The sequence below is a fragment of the Oryx dammah genome, unplaced genomic scaffold, assembly GCF_014754425.2.
Source record: "Oryx dammah isolate SB20612 unplaced genomic scaffold, SCBI_Odam_1.1 HiC_scaffold_3, whole genome shotgun sequence".
In the NCBI taxonomy this organism is placed as follows: domain Eukaryota; kingdom Metazoa; phylum Chordata; class Mammalia; order Artiodactyla; family Bovidae; genus Oryx; species Oryx dammah.
In genome coordinates, this window is record NW_024070187.1 from 18,671,735 (window position 1) to 18,689,042 (window position 17,308).

General features: G+C 35.4%; 1 protein-coding gene across 1 annotated transcript in view; it reads left to right on the plus strand.

Moving 5' to 3' along the window:
- TBCK (TBC1 domain containing kinase) overlaps positions 1-17,308 on the plus strand; it is a 208,727-nt gene that overhangs the window by 113,308 nt on the left and 78,111 nt on the right. Inside the window, exon 23 of the mRNA XM_040237515.1 lies at positions 11,709-11,884. Within this exon, the coding sequence (XP_040093449.1) occupies positions 11,709-11,884 (176 nt within the window). The remainder of the gene's footprint in view (positions 1-11,708; positions 11,885-17,308) is intronic.

Consider the following 17,308-nt stretch of genomic DNA (forward strand, 5'->3'; position numbering starts at 1 on the left):
GATTATTATTAATGTTCTCATCATTATTATGATTTTCCTCACTTATTCCTTTCCATCGTGACTGCTTTCCTATTGGTAGAATAAATGAAGCAATCACCCCATTTGGCTCTTTCTATAAATTACTGAGACTGATATCAATCATATAGATTTCCTTATTAGCAAAAGCAATTGAGGAATTTCCTGAGAAGCCAAGTAAGCCTTCAGTGTGTATGTATGTGTGCATATTATGACTAAGAAGAGTATCTCTTTTCATCGCTCAGAGACAACATAGTCTAGTGGATAGAAAGCACAGTCTTTGGAGTCAAGACATAAGAGTCTGAGTCCTAACTGTTCCACTCACTACCTGTGTGATCTTGGAAACTTTCAGTATGGTTCTTTTGCTGAGAAGAGTGATAGGTAGAGTGAAATAGAAGAGAGTTCATCCCCCAACTCTGGCATATATTAGCTGTGTGAACATGAACAAGTTGTTAATCTCTTTGGAAAGAGAATCCTATACATTAGGAAAGCTTTAGCAAAATGGAGCTAAAAATATCTGTTTTAGCATTAAAGTGAGCACAACAGATAATATGCATAATGTACTTGACACAAAACCTGACACCAAATACTCATAACTGTTTTTTAAAGTATGTGTAGCCTTTAATACTTTAAACATACAAAGAATGCATGACATTCAGTCTTTGTAAATTCCCTCTCTTTTCTTCCTCCTTTCCATAACTTTGTACTAACCTTTTAATTCTTGAAGAGAGAACACAGCAGAAAGGCATTATTATTTTTGCCAAAAACTGCTTCCAAATTCTGTTCCCTTTAGTAAATGATATAGTGTGATGTCACATTCCAAGGAGGTACAAGTGGTGCTAGAAAATTTTGCTGGAAGTTCTTAACATGTATTGGTATGTGTGTCATTTAAGTACTAAAGGAAATAACCATGAGAGCAGTATATTTGGCATTTTTCATACAATCTCAAAATAGTAGTAGGGTATTTTGGAAGAAGTACTGGGTTTTTCATAGCACCATTCAGTACTGGATATTGGCCACTGGTGTTAAGAGTATAGTTTCCAAAGTTACCACCCATTAAACCCAACTACAGGATGAGGTCTGTCAGCCTACAGCCATATTATTCTACTATTGTGTCCATCTGGCTGACAAAATAATATTTTTGAGGATACATATAAGCAGTTCCCAAGATGAATATGATAATCTGACTAAAACCAAAATAGTTATAATGTTAGAGTGGATTTGTAATAGCTGAAATGTTTAATTGCTTTTTTGCTTTGTTGGTGTGTATCCTTTTTACAGTTAAAAATTAATTCAGCATATTTATGTGATTATGGTTGAAATAAATTCTCAGTATGCATAACTTTGTACCTCTGAACATCTTCAAACATAGGAATCTTTTAAAGTAAGAAAGAAATTTTTCTTAGAGAATCTATAAAAGAAATTAGGAAATCTGTATGGAAGAACACTTCACTTACCCTCAGAGATTAAAATATTTACTTTACCTCTGAAAGAAAAAAATAAGTATGTATAAAGTATTTTGAAGGAAATACTGTGTATATTGAAGGAACTTGAACGTGTGAAAAGTAAATCCTTTTTGCAGGAAGAAATCAACAGTTGGTTGAAACATCTTAGTTGTCTGATGTATGTTTTATTACAGAAATCTAATTAAAACATTTTAAATAAAACTTTAAGATGTTATCTCAGTATTACCTACATACTTTACAGTAGGATTCAACACATACATGAAAAATACTGGTAGTGTCTATCATGTAGCACTTCACTGGTTCCTCAAAAATATTGTAGCTCAGCAAAGGTATGTATCCCTTTTGACTTAAAGCAGTTTTGTAATGCAGTCTTTATCGTTATTTAGCATAGCATAGAATATGTCATGAAAATCACACGTATTTTGAGCAACACAGTTATGTACCAGGTTGCCTAAGATGTATGCTGAGAAATCCTAGCCATTTATTTCAAATAACAAGCACATATTTTGAGACTGAGAGAAAAGTTATTAAAGTTATTAAAAACTAAGAAATAGAGCAAAGTACTAAAGTATGCAGAATCCTTAAAGCGGTGTCTTGTTATTTTCCCGGTTTTCCACAAGATGAAACTGACAATCAATGATAATAAGAGAGTGAGGAGGAAATTCAACTTAGCTTATGAAATCACAGATTTAAGGTACTGGTGACAATCCCTGGGGTAGTAAAGTAGGAATGAAGATCAGTAAGAACTGATCTGGGGTTTCCTTTTTTTTTTGGATAGGGTTCAGTGAATAATTTCTTGCTTTCATTTAGGGATAAGTATAAATTAAATAGGGTTTTCATGGTATTTATGTATAATTTCCCAATTGTAAACAGTGGCCCAGATTTTTTAAAACTATACTTGTGACCCCTTTATTAAATAAATAGTTATAATGATGATAAGTGCTACAGAAAGCAGTAGGAATTTATTACAGAACACTACCAAGTCTGAGGGAGGTAAAGAATCTTCTCTAAGAGAGTGATACTAAAGGTAATATCTGAAATTAATTGACTTGGGAGGTAAGAAGTGGAGAGAGGGGAGCATCTTCTAGACAGAGGAAAGAAAGTGCTGCAAAAGCCCCAAACTCAAGGAACTGGAGTGGTATCCTTGGTGCAAGAAGGAAAGTGGTTAGAAAAGAGAGTGATCAAGCAGGATCTTAGGCCATATTAGGGATATTTTTCAAATATATCTATAGAGGTATTTTCTTTCTTTTCACTGTTTTTAAAAGAATGAAAAGTATCCTTGAAAAGATACTTTTCCTTCAATACATCATTCCCAAAATATTGATATTTGAGGTGCATGGGGCTTCCCTGGTAGCTCAGAGGTTAAAGCATCTGCCTGCAATGCGGGAGACCCGGGTTCGATCCCTGGGTTGGGAAGATTCCCCTGGAGAAGGAAATGGCAACCCACTCCAGTATTCTTGCCTGGAGAATCCCATGGACAGAGGAGCCTGGTGGGCTACAGTCCACGGGGGTCGTGAAGAGTTGGACACGACTGAGCAACTTCACTTTCACTTTCACTTTTCTTTCTAGTCTCTGAACATTCCTTTCAAGAAGCTCTATAATGAGCAAAAGGCAAAGGATTCTTAACGTGAGTATTTTTAGTAGGTATCCATAATTCCTTTTTTTCTGGCTTGTGGAGAGCTGGTGAGATGAAAAAATAGAGCAAAAATAGTACCCAGTTATTCAGTGAAGGTTTTGTATTGTCAGCCCTCTAAGATTTTATACTGTTTTACCTGAAGCTGAGAATCCATAATTGTTTACATTTTCTGCTTGTAGCTATATAATGTTAATCCATGTCTATTTCTAAGCACATCTTCATGGAATTGCAGAAGGACAATCGTATTGGAAATTAAATGTGGAGATTTTATCCCCACCCATAGAAATTACATGTTAAAATTAAGATTTAGATGAAAGATTAAATTCTTCTGAATTTAAATTGGCTAAAGAGAGAAGAAAGTGTAATATATTTTTATTGACATGATCACGGAGTCAGTGAAATGAAAATCGTGAAAATGTATTTTCAAAATCTTACTAAGTTATCTCCTTGTTGGGAAGGGAATACTGCATTATTGTATGGAAAAGGGGAAAATATGAAAGCAGATGTTAGAAAACATGACTTCCAAGCTGAAAATAAATGTCTCTGAAAAAAACACAAAGCCAGTAGAATAAATCATAAATATTCAAATTGTAAGCTGTTTTTTAGAAGCTGGATAAATTCCTTTAACACTGAGCTAGTTTTTGCTCTTAGCACATCACTAATTTTGCAGTACATAAATAGCTTATATGGAGAAGGCAATGGCAACCCACTCCAGTACTCTTGCCTGGGAAATCCCATGGACAGAGGAGCCTGGTGGGCTACAGTCCGTGGGGTCGCGAAGAGTCGGACATAACTGAATGACTTCACTTTCACGCACTGAAGAAGCAAATGGCAACCCACTCCAATATTCTTGCCTGGAGAATCCCAGGGACGGGAGCCTGGTGGGCTGCCATCTATGGGGTCGCACAGAGTCGGACACGACTAAAACAACTTAACAGCAGCAGCAGCAGCAAATAGTTTATAAAGTTAAAGGTTTCTTATATATTCAGAACTATAATGAAAAATAAGGTTAGGGTTGATCAGACTTTTCTACTTACCTTGAAAGTTGAGAGTAGATTAGAGTCCTAATACATCTTAAAGTTGGTCCCAAGGTTTCAAGGCTCTTTTCCATAGGAAGACTCTTCTCCATAGTAAAGCAGTCTGTTTTATGATTGACAGGGATTGTGCTTTCTGAATTTTTTTGAGTAGCCCAAAAATTATCCTACAGTCTCAATCAGGTATTAAACGTACTTTGTTTCAGGACCTCAATAATGGAATTTGTTTATTTTTGTTTTACTGTTGAGTATTTATGTATGTGTTAGGTTTTTAAAGTATTTTTAAAATATACAGAACATTTTACACTTCTGAAGTATCTTAAAAGTAGTCAACCTCAAAAATCTTTAAAAGTCAGAAGTTATGTTTAAAATTTCCCCCATATATACTGCTGATGGATAATGAAAATAATAGTGTAAGGACCAAAATGAGTGTGTATATATATATATATATATATATCATACCTAAAATGACTTTTAACATATATTGTTCTATATGTCATTTTTACTTTAAAATGTAGTAATACTTTTGGGTCACATTCTTTCCAGTCCTCTACCTAGCCTTTTGCATGAGTGTGTGCTGTCGCTTCAGTCATATCCTGATCTCTGAGACCCCATAGACTGTAGCCCACCAGGCTCCTTTGTCCATGAGATTTTCCGGGCAAGAATACTGGAGTGGGTTCCCATTTTCTTCCCCAGGGGATATTCCCAAGCTAGGGATCAAACCAGTGTCTGTTGCATCTCCTGCACTGGAAGGTGGGTTCTTTACCACTGGTGCCACCTGGGAAGCACCTAACCTTATATCACTATACAAAAATGAAAGTACAGTTAATCCTTGAACAACACAGAGGTAGGGGTGCCTTTGCTTGCCACAGTTAAAAATCAAAATATAATTTACTGTCAGTTCTTTGTATACCAGTTCCTCTGTATCTGCTATTCCTCCACATCCACTCTTCCTCAGTATCAACGGTTCTGCATCTACAGATTCAACCAACTGTGGATGGTGTAGTGCTGTGATATTTACTATTGAAAAATATCTATGTGTAAGTGGACCCATGCAATTTAAAACCTATGTTGTTCAAGGGTCCGCTGTAATCTGGTGTGTTCTTGTTGCCTTATCTTAAATGATGATCCTCAACAGAATGGAAAATAACTCCTTACGACATATCTCGTCTAAGTGTGAGTGCACTGAGTCAAACAGAAAACAAACCAATAAACAAGATCAGAGAAAATGAAGAGGAATAATATGCCATATGATTATAAGCTAGTTAGTAAATATTATATAACATAGAGGAAATAACCAAAATTTTCATACTTTTATTTTAAAAAGCTACATTGGATTACCTTGGAAAATGTAAACCATTCAGTCCTTCAGTAAAAACATGTATCAGTCATATGAAAAAATGCTTACTGAGCTTGAATACAAGGTTCTATTGCCAAGAAAGAATCAGATTTCCAGTTTTGTTTTGGATTCACTGTTAAGTATAAAAGAAAAGGAGAAAACGATGGCTACTGCTGATCTGGTGCTGGATCTTCCAAGCTGCTACATTGTTCTTTTTTTCTGAAGTGAGCTGTGTTCTATTAGCAACACCAGCTGCTTTGCATCATAATATGTATCTACTCAACTGCTAAATAATCAAGAAAGACAATTATGTTAAGAATAGAAAACAGTTTAAGTATCTGTGTGTCAGTAATGCTTATTGCATTTCCTATTTTATTTCTCACTTCATTGTAGGCACTAAGCAGCAGAGATGATAGATGCTTAGCAAAATGTGCCAGTAAGCACATGTACACATATCAGGGGTGTGAAAGTCTGAGTGAAGTAGCCCAGTAACGTATTGAACCATCATTTCCCCCTCAGACTGCATAACCAAGATTGTGCCTATAAAATGTGCTCAGTCCTTCATTCAATATTTATGTGTGTGTGTGTATGTAATGTGTACATATATGTATATGTATAATTAATCTTATTACTGGTTTATCATTCTTGTACTGGCCCAGAGCATTTTTGCCTAACTATTTAAAGGGAATTCAATGGTACCCTGTAACTATGACTAACACTTCTAATTTGAATTATATTAATTCCATGTAGTATTACTTCCTGGTTTCATTAAGTCACCTGAGTAAGGGGGGGTTAAAAATGACAATATAAAATTAGGCTTTTAAAAGAATATTTAGAATGAGTGAGGAGATCACAACAAATTACAAAACAAAAATAGCATAATATTTTTATTCTTTAAATATCTGACATATCTCTGTATTTGTCCTTCTCTTTTACTTCATATTCATTGATTCATATAATAGTAGTTGTACATTATTTTCTATAGAAAACAAATAATCAGTCTTTTCACAGGCTTAGTTGGTTGAAGTTTATTTTTTTAAATTGATAGTGAAGTGAAGTCACTCAGTTGTGTCCAACTCTTTGCAACCCCGTGGACTGTAGCCCACCAGGTTCCTCTGTCCATGGGATTTCCCAGGCAAGAATACTGGAGTGGGTTGCCATTTCCAATACTGATAGTAGTAATGCATAAAACGTATCACTTACCCTAGGTGTGGCTTCTGTTTGTTTGCTGCAAGTTTGTTTCCTGTAAACACAGGAATGCTAGTTTTTTGTGAAGTTTCTGTCAAAAAAAAAGTTATGATGCACATATAATTGTGTATATAGCATTATTGAAGTATATTTCTAGAAGGAAAGTATTTCTCTTTTGATCAGGCATCAATGAGAACCTACTTCTCTGCTTACAGTTTCACATGTTTAATGTTTCGAATTTTTCAGTCTTATTTTTGGCTGTGTACATGTCAACTGTGTTTTTCCTGCACATAAACTTTTGGTGCTAGAACACATTCACATTGCCCCTATATAGTAGGCATTGGGGATATTCCAGGAAATAATTTCTAGAGTTAGCAATAACTTTACTATATTGTCAAAGATAAGCAATGCCAGACACTAATTAAAGTGGTAAGCACAGATTTTAATCAGTATTACACTATTGCCATAATAGCCCAGTGTGAAGTGAAAAACTGTAAAATATGTGAAGGAGTGTGTTGGGCCCATGTGAAATACATCTGCATTTGCTAATCGATACCAGAGTTAGGCTCCTACCTTCCCACAGAGGTACCTGTCTTCAGACAAGGACCCTATCTTCAGGTATTTCCTGGAACAAATAGTAAATTCTTCTGGCAGCCTTGATTTTCTCAAGAAGGCATTCATAGGGTGCTAGGGTCATCTGAGGGATGTGACCTTGAATTGCTATATATTATGTTGAGAGTTTTGTTCAGGCCAACTTTTTAGGCCAAGATTGAGACATAGTCGAGAAAAGGCTTAGAAGAGTCTGGCTAGACTTGGTCAAGGAGGAAATCTATGTCAATACCCAAAAGTGACTTAACATAACAGAAAAATACCCATTAAACCATACTAAATATATCTCTAGTTTAGCTTAATTATATCAGAGTATTCACAGCCACTATGTTGTCCAACATAAGAGGAAGTGTAATGGAGTTGAAATTGGTATAAATAAAGACAAGTTTTCAGTGATTGTGATTTAAATATTTTTACTTTTGCAAATTTTACAAAACATTACCATGGAGACAGTAAACTTGGAGGTACATTCTTTGGAGTAGTAGAATTGTAAGAGACTTGAAACTCAGAATCAGCAGCATAGCCAAGAGCCAGAGAGAGGAAATGTCTACAGTTACAATTTCCAGTCTTCTCTATGGTCAGTTCCTACAGTTCCTAGAATACTGGCAAGGATTAGTTTAGACAGGTTAAAGAATAATTCTCTGGAGAAATGTAATGTTCCCCAAAAGAGGAATACCTTACTTTTGGGGATCTTCTAACAAATGACCATATCCCCAAGTTACCTATAGTGAAGCCACCAGTAACAAAGCCTTGCCCACATATTCAAAACTTCCATTCTAAGTTTTAGTGCTGTTCTTTTAAATATGTATATCACCAAACCTCTGGGGACAGTCTCCAGCTAAAATACACAGAAAAGCACCAACTGAATAAAGGAATATCCTCAGAAAAGCAATTATGAGAAGATACAATAGCTATGAAAATTCAGGATTTTTTAAAGTATTAATATGACAAAAAAGACTTACTGGAAATTAAAAATGATGTGGAAATGCGTTGAGCTTTATATGTAAGAGCTGGGTAATAAAGCTTAAGAAAGCCCTCAGAGAATACAAGAAAAATACAGATGGAAAGTAAGAGGAAAGGGCAAAATTATTAGAAAATCTATTCAGGATGTTCAGGACTCTTCTAATGAAAGAAGAGAAGGAAAAAAATGAGAAATTATTACAGATATTACACAATAACTTTTTCTGCAACTGAAGGATTATAATAAGACCATCATTATGAAATTTCAGAACACCAGAACTCCTAAAAGTTTACAGAAAAGAAGAAAATCACATATATGTGATCTTAAAATTGCATCACATTTCTCAGAAGAAAGACAGGCACTTGCCTTACATAACTCTGAAGAAAAATAAATCAATCCTAGAATCTTATGACTAGCCAAACTATCAGTCAGAGGCAGAATAAATATATTAAAAATATGGACAATTCCAAAATAATTTGCTTTCTGTGCATCCCTCTTAAAAATTACTGGGAAATGTGTTCCACCAAAATGATGCAGTAAATCGAAAGGGAGAAAATAATATCTTAGTGCCCAAATTAGGGATCAAATATAGAGGGAATTAGATGATGGTAAAGAGAAGTGCCATGTAAACAGCTGCTCACTCTAGCTGGAAAGCAGTTCATACTCATTAAAGCAAAAGAATGGAGGGCTTCAGGAGATATATCTTTTCCACTTACCCTTGCCCAAATGTAACATGAATTGCATTTTATAATTTTTAAAATAGTTCAGTATTTATGAGAGGGAACAATAGTAATGGATAAGATAGATAAACTACGATTTACCAAAGTTATTTTTCTGAGTGTACCTCATGGAGCTTGAAATCAAACCTGGGAAAGCATAATCCAGGGTACGTGCTTTTTCACAAATGTATTATATCAAAATGAGAATGCAAGGTAGAATGTAGTAGTGCTCTGGGATGAGAGGTTATTTTTAAAAGAATAATTGCATATTTTAATGTACAGTTTATAAAGTACTTTTCATAATATTTTGGTTATGATAAAGTACTTTGGAAGGATTTTGAGATGGAACAATGACATGGGTCAAGTGAATGGAGAATGGGATATTTGCCAGTAGTAATAATCAGGCTCAAATTGGGGTGTATGCCAGTGAATTCTCACGATTCCCTGTAAACCTTTTATGGTATTGGTAGGGTGTTTTGGAAGCAGATATAAACGACTTTTCCATTGCCAGTGATTTAAGGACTGAACTACAACCTTTCATCTGCATCAGTAACTTGACCTCAAGCTTTTAATGGGTGACAGATGTGTCAAAGTGATTTGAGCACTACGGATGCAAAATTTATGGTCCAAATTCTTTTCCTTTGGAAATTAAACAGTGTGAAGTAGATAAACTTTTTTTTCAGATGACAGAGTTTTCTCTCTTTAGCTGCAAGTTTTTATCTTAACAATATTAATTGGGAATGTTTTAAAATGAATTGAACATATCTCTTCTGTCTCAAGTGAAGTAGAGGAATGTATCTGAACTTTAATTTTTCTTCTCATTGGTGTTTGTATTCTTCTCTTTGTGGAAAATTAAGTTGATGATGTTAAAGAGCTTTTTAGAAGAATACATTTCCTATTGACAATTTCTCAAATAAATGGGCCCATGCTTCAAAAGATGTTTAACTCTTGTTTTATAGATTTTATGTTAGGAATAGCATATGGTGGTGATGAAATCTGACCTCTTTGTACAGCAATGGAAGTAACCAACTGTGAAGTTGGTAAGCATCACCAAGAGCAGATAAATTGAGTAACTGGTCTTTCTAGAGCTGCCGGCCATTGTTTCCCAAATCTAAATAAATTGGGAAGTGAAAGATGCCTTATAATCCTTTAGTAACTTCAGAGATTCTACTGGTGGTAACAACACTTAACACATTCAATCACTTAACTTCATTATGTGTTAATTTCTTCATCTTCAACAGAAATCAGGGGATGGCATTACCTGTCTACAGGAATCACTAAATTAAATGAGCTAAGTGAAAGTATACAACACCTGTCACATAATAGATGTTCAATAAGTGTCCATTTCTCTGCCCTTCTCTAAGAGTTTTCCACTTTATAAAAGCAGACAGTTCTATAAAGTTCTATTCATGCGCCATTCACAGAATCAATTTAAGTGCCTATTTCCTTTTTCCTTTATATATAAGTACTTCATTCCAAAAAGGGAAATAGGAACCTTATCCCTCTGTAAGGGATTTGATGTATTTTTCTCCATTGTTTGTCTGAATTGACACACTTGGACTTTTACAGAGGAAATGATGATAACTACCATTTACTATATTGAGTGAGTGAGTGAAGTCGCTCAGTCATGTCTGACTCTTTGCGACCCTGTGAACTGTAGCCCACCAGGCTCCTCCATCCATGGGATTTTCCAGGCAAGAATACTGGAGTGGGTTGCCATTTCCTTCTCCAGGAGATCTTCCTGACCCAGGGATTGAACCCAGGTCTCCCGCATTGTAGGTAGACGCTTTACCGTCTGAGCCACCAGGAAAGTCCTTAGGAATATAGAAAGGAAAAAGCTGGTCTGTGCTAAACTCCTTCATCCTAGCCAAATTCTTCGATTTCTACCGCCTTTCTGTGATAACTCCATTTTCCCCATAGAGTTACAGCTTTACTCTCCATCAGGAATGTTAATATTAATCTCCTCAGGGGTTGCAGTCTTATTGAAACACACACACACAATAATTTAGCATTGTAATAAATTTCCTATGTATATTACCTCTGTAGCAAAGGTATTTAAATTTCTTTCAGATCAGAAAAAGAAAAGAAAATTTTCCTTGAAAATATTTTCTATCATTTTTATTTGGCTGCATTTTATTTCTCTATATGTGATACCTCTCTTAAACTTTTCTGCACTTAAATCAAGAAATTCTTTTTAAAAGGGGATAAATACTGAATTTAGATTTTGATTAATTTTTGTCCTGATTATTTTATATCTTCTGTAATAGGTGGAAGTGAAACTGTTAGTACATTTTACTTGAAATCATGGTATATTAATCATGGTATATATAAATCATGGTATATTAATCATGGTATATCTGAATCTTTTGTTTGCCCACTCCCAAATTCCAGCCTTCTTTCTACTCAACCTTTATTTTAATTTGAGAAAGTAAAAATATTATTAAAGTTAATGAAGCAGGTTCTCTAATAAGATGTATGATTAATATATTTAAATTTTTGAATAATGATATACTGAAATATACTCTATATATATATAATATATCTACATAATAATACCAGATATCCTCTATCATTCTAATCATATGTTGATTAATATCCATATTACTTTTTACTGACATCTTTTCTAATTAGTTATCATTTTAGCCATATTTGTGCATATGTTTTTAGGAAAACTTGTGATTCTTACAGAAAGAGAGCAATATCTTCTATATTTGCTTTTTTATATATTTTTTTCTATCTAGAAATTGACATTGAACGCTGTGTGCGAGAATCAATCAACCTGTTTTGTTGGACTCCTAAAAGTGCTACTTATAGGCAGCATGCTCAACCTCCAAAGCCAACATCTGATAGCAGTGGAATCAGAAGTTCAACACCTTATTTCCCCACTGAGTGTCCAGATCCTCCAAAAACAGATCTGGTATGTATTTGCTTGACTTAATTTATAAACTCTAAAAGAAGATAGATATTATATTAATTCACTTTAGCATCTTTATTGTTCATAATACAATAATCACTTATGTTCTTTTAACATAGCTCTCTTCTACTATGTTGTATTCTTACAACTGGTTCAGGTCTTGAGGCCAACCAAAGGTGAGAGTTTCCTATACATGCAAACATCCTGTATATGCATAGATAGACTTCTAGATTCCCAGGATTCTGTTAGCACTTTCAGATTCCCCTGTGGACCTTGAATTCCTCAGCTTTTAATTTTAGTGTTTTTATTTTTATTGTCAGCTTATTCTTTGCTCCTACTGTTATGGCCACTTCAGGCAGCCATAATATTAAGCAATTGCTGCTGACTCTTTTTGACAGATATCTTCAGAGAAATGTCTCTTTGCACGGAGAGGGTTCTGAATCAGGTCAAATAAAGGCAAGCATTGTAAGGAGACGTTTCTAGGAAACTGGAAGATAGGTCAAATAATAACCTGCTGAAATGATACTTCTTGGGAGCTCTAAAACCATTCTGCCCTATCCAGTGGTTGCTAGACTTCTAGTTTGTGAGACTACTGGTTTTTAAGGTGACTATGGAACTGAGGAGAGGGAAATGACAGTAGGGAAAATTAAAACTCCACAAAACTCACATTCTTACTGAAATTCAGGTGTTTCTTTTGACTACATACTCTATAGATTGCAGCAGACAGACCTTTAACTTCCAGAATTCTAAAAAGTTTATTTTGATAATCTCTGCCAGTATTCTCATTATGTTTTGAAGGAGCAGCTCTTCTGAGATTCTTACTTTGTCATTCTCACTGATGTCATTCATATTCTATGCTATTTGTCCACTACATTTTAATTCCTCAGTGAAACAAAATGATTGAGAAACAGTTGATTTTAAAAGCTCAAAAAGGAATAGTGACAGCTCAAGTAATGTGAAACTTTCATTTTGTGATTAAGTGAAATTTTACTAAGGAAAATTGCTGTTCATTTTAAATTTGAATAAGTGGTTTTAAATCTTTGCCCTTACACTCTCATCTGACATGAGATTTTTGTTTAAAGTATTTAACAGTTTGAATGTCACTAAACCCCAAGTCCCTTAATATCTTATTAGATAAGTGTCAGAGTACTGGGTCAATTTGCTAAAACTTTGTAATACAAAACTAACTTTTTTTGTGTACTCATAAATCTGATATATTATCCCCAACAACAATACTAAAAATGAAAGAGAAAAATATATTATTTACATAAAATGTTGCTATCTGAAGACTATTCAAGTTTTGATTCACTTTTGTTTAGAATTTATTTCATTCTTTTTATATTTCAACCATAAAGAAAAATATAATGAATAGTGTAAAAATGCATTGTTTTTCAACAATATGTCTGGATACATACTGTTAAACAGATGTCATTCAAGTTACTGAATTAAGAGTACCTACATTCAAAATTTGCATTTAGTGGAGGATATACCAACAGTAAGCAAAAAAAGTAAACAGTGTGTTTTCTAGAGTCTACATATTATTAAGATCATGTGGTATTTGTCTTTATCTATCCAACTTATTTCACTTAGCATAATATCCTCTGGATTATCCATGTTGTTACAAATGGCAGGATTTCTTTTTTCATGGTTGAGTAATATTCCATCAATATACGTCTACACGACACTTTCTTTATCCATCTGTCTGTTGTCAAACATTTAGTGGCACACCTGGTCCCGTCACTTCATGGGAAATAGATGGGGAAACAGTGGAAACAGTGTCAGACTTTACTTTTTTGGGCTCCAAAATCACTGCAGATGGTGACTGCAGTCATGAAATTAAAAGACACTTACTCCTTGGAAGGAAAGTTATGACCAACCTAGACAGCATACTGAAAAGCAGAGACATTACTTTGCCAACAAAGGTCCGTCTAGTCAAGGCTATGGTTTTTCCAGTGGCTGTGGAAAAAGGCTATGGATGTGAGAGCTGGACTGTGAAGAAAGATGAGCACCGAAGAATTGATGCTTTTGAACTGTGGTGTTGGAGAAGACTCTTGAGAGTCCCTTGGACTGCAAGGAGATCCAACCAGTCCATTCTAAAAGAGATCAACCCTGGGTGTTCTTTGGAAGGAATGATGCTAAAGCTGAAACTCCAGTACTTTGGCCACCTCATGCGAAGAGTTGACTCATTGGAAAAGACTCTGATGCTGGGAGGGATTGGGGGCAGGAGGAAAAGGGGACGACAGAGGATGAGATGGCTGGATGGCATCACCGACTCGATGGACGTAAGTCTGAGTGAACTCCAGGAGATGGTGATGGACAGGGAGGGCTGCCGTGCTGCGATTCATGGGGTCGCAAAGAGTCGGACACGACTGAGCAACTGAACTGAACTGAACTGAACTGAGGTGCCATTGTGGAAATTAAACAATAAGGAAAAAATAAATGGGACTGCATCAAACTGAAAAATTGTTACACAACAAAGAAAACTATCAATAAGATGGAAAGGCAATCTAATGAATGGGAGACGATATTTGCAAACTATATATTCAGTAAGGGGTTAACATCCAAATTACACTAAGAACTCATACAACTCAAAATCAAAGAATATACAACCCAATTAAGAAATGGGCAGAGGACCTGAATAGACATTTTCCAAATCCATAAAGTGTATGTTAGTCACTCAGTCATGTCTGACTCTTTGCAACCCATTGACTATAGCCCATCAGCCTTCTCTATCCATGGAATACTCTAGGCAAAAATACTGGAATGTATTGCCATTCCCTTCTCCAGGGGATTTTCCTGACCCAGGGCTTGAACCTGGGCCTCCCACATTGCAGGAAGATTCTTTACTGTCAGAGCTACCAGGGAAGCCCTTCCAAAGGCATACAGATGGCTGACAAATACATGTTCAACATCACCAATCATCAGGTAAATCAGAACCCCAATTTGATATGCACTCATACTGTTAGAATTGCTATCATCAAAAAGACAACAAACAATTATTGGCCAAAATGTGGAGAAAAGGGAACCTGTGTGCACTGTTGGTGAGATGTAAATTGGTCTAGCCACTGTGGAAAACAACAGAAAGGTTCCTCAAAAAATTAAAAATAGAACTGCTATATGATCTATGGCAGTTTCACTTCTGGGTGTTTACCTGAAGAAAGTAAAATTAATTTGAAAAAAAATATCTACACACCAGTATTCATAGCAGCACCATTTACAGTAACCAAGATATGGAGGCAACCTAAGTGTCCATCAATAGATACATGGATAAAGATGTGGTATTTTCATACACACACAATGGAGTATTACTGAGACAAAAAATATTGAAATCTTGCCATTTGCAACAACATGGATGGAACTTGAGGGTATTTTGGTCAGTGAAATAAATCAGAGAAAGAAAAATATCATATTATCTCACTTATAGTTGAATATAAAAGACAAAAAAATAACAGAACAAAGTGAGACTGTACTTACAAATACAGAGAACAAACAGGTGGTTGCCTGAGGCAAAGGATGTGGCAAAGGGGTATGTGTAAAATAGGCGAAGAAGATTAAAAGGTACAGACCTCCAGTTATAAATAAACCATGGAGACATAATACACAGCAGAAGGAATATGGTCAATAATATCGCTATAACTTTGTATAGGGTTAGATGGCTAGTAGACTTATGATCTTCCCTGATAGTTCAGTTGGTAAAGAATCTGCCTGCAAGGCAGGAGACCCTGGTTCAATTCCTCAATCGGGAAGATCCCCTGCAGAAGGATTAGGCTACCCACTCCAGGATTCTTGGATTTGCTTGTGGCTCAGCTGGTAAAGAATCTGCCTACAACGCAGGAGACCTAGGTTCCATCCCTGGGTTGGGAAGATCCCCTGGAGAAGGGAAAGGCTACCCACTCCAGTATTCTGGACTGGAGAATTCCATGGATTGTATAGTCCTTGGGCTCACAAAGAGTTGGATATTACTGAATGAGTTTCAATTCACAGATTTATAGTACTGATCATTTCATAATGTCTACAAATGTCAAATCACTGTCTAGTACACCTTAATCTGATATAATATTGTATTCCAGCTTCATTTCATTTTTTTAAAAGGAAAAGAGGAAAAGGACAATGGAAAATGCCAAGAAGTGGGAGTCTGGAGAACATTAGAGAAGAGTTACTATTTTATGTGAGAGACTCAAAGAAAATCTATCTAATAAGGAGACATTTGGGAAGAGAACCTAAAAGAAGTGAGAGAGTGAGCTGTATATATTTCCTGAGGAAAAAATGTTCCATCTTGCAAGTGCGAGGTAGTAGCATTGCTTTGAATGTTAGAGGAACAGTAAGGATACTATACATAGAATGGAATGATAAGAGTGTTGCTGTTTTTGTTGTTTAGTCACTCAGTGGTGTCTGACTCTTTTGCAAACCCATGGACTTTAGCTGACCAGGCTGTTCTGTCCTTTAAAGATACACGAACTTACTATTACAGTAGTAAGTATTAATTTTGAAAGAAAAACCAACAGATATTGCTGACTCATTGAATGTGAGGTACAAAAGAGAGAGTGTGTGAAAGAAAGTGTCAGTTGCTCAGTCATGTCTAACTCTGCACGCCCTGGACTGTAGCCTGCCAGGCTCCTCTGTCCATGGAATTCTCTAGCCATTCCCTCCTCCAGGGGATCTTCCTGACCCAGGGATTGAACCCGCATCTCCTGCATTGCAGGCAGTCTTTACCATCTTAGCCTCCTCACGGTTATCCAGTTCATTAAGACCTTTTTTGTATAGTTCTTCTGTGTATTCTTGCCACCTCTTGGGCTGGCAAAAAGGAATAGAAATAAAATAAAATAAAAAAGGAATAGAAATAAAAACAAAGTTTTCTTACTCCCTAGAAGTTAAAAATAAACCAAAAAATAAAATAAACAACTTCTTTTTTAACTCTTCAAATAAGGAATACATTTCCAGTAAAAATTCTAGAATATCTAGAAAATAATCAGAACCTATTGGTACAGCACAAGTAGATATTTCTCTTACCACTTACATGATCCCTTATGTATATTAGATATTGATTGATTGTCCCTACCAAGTCATTTTATTTCAGCTAGTTTTTGGAAGATTGATAAGAGTTTATATAAGTAAAAAAGATGAATAATTTCTATCACCATGAGAAATCTCAACACCATTCTAAAGATTTATGGAAAATAAAAATAATGTTCCATATTCACCTAATTTTGCTTTACTTACTCTTTCCAAAGCATACTCTGCTTTGGTAAAGGGCAGGTTCACTGGAAGAGGCCACATTTCCTCTGCTAAGGAGGGAACTTGCAACACTATGGAGTTCCACCATTAATGTTCTGGAGTGTTAGGTTATGCAGAGGCTAAGGTTTTATAACACACGTATTGTGACTTTGTGAATATATTAAGTACGTAAAGAGTTGAAAGAAACTGGGT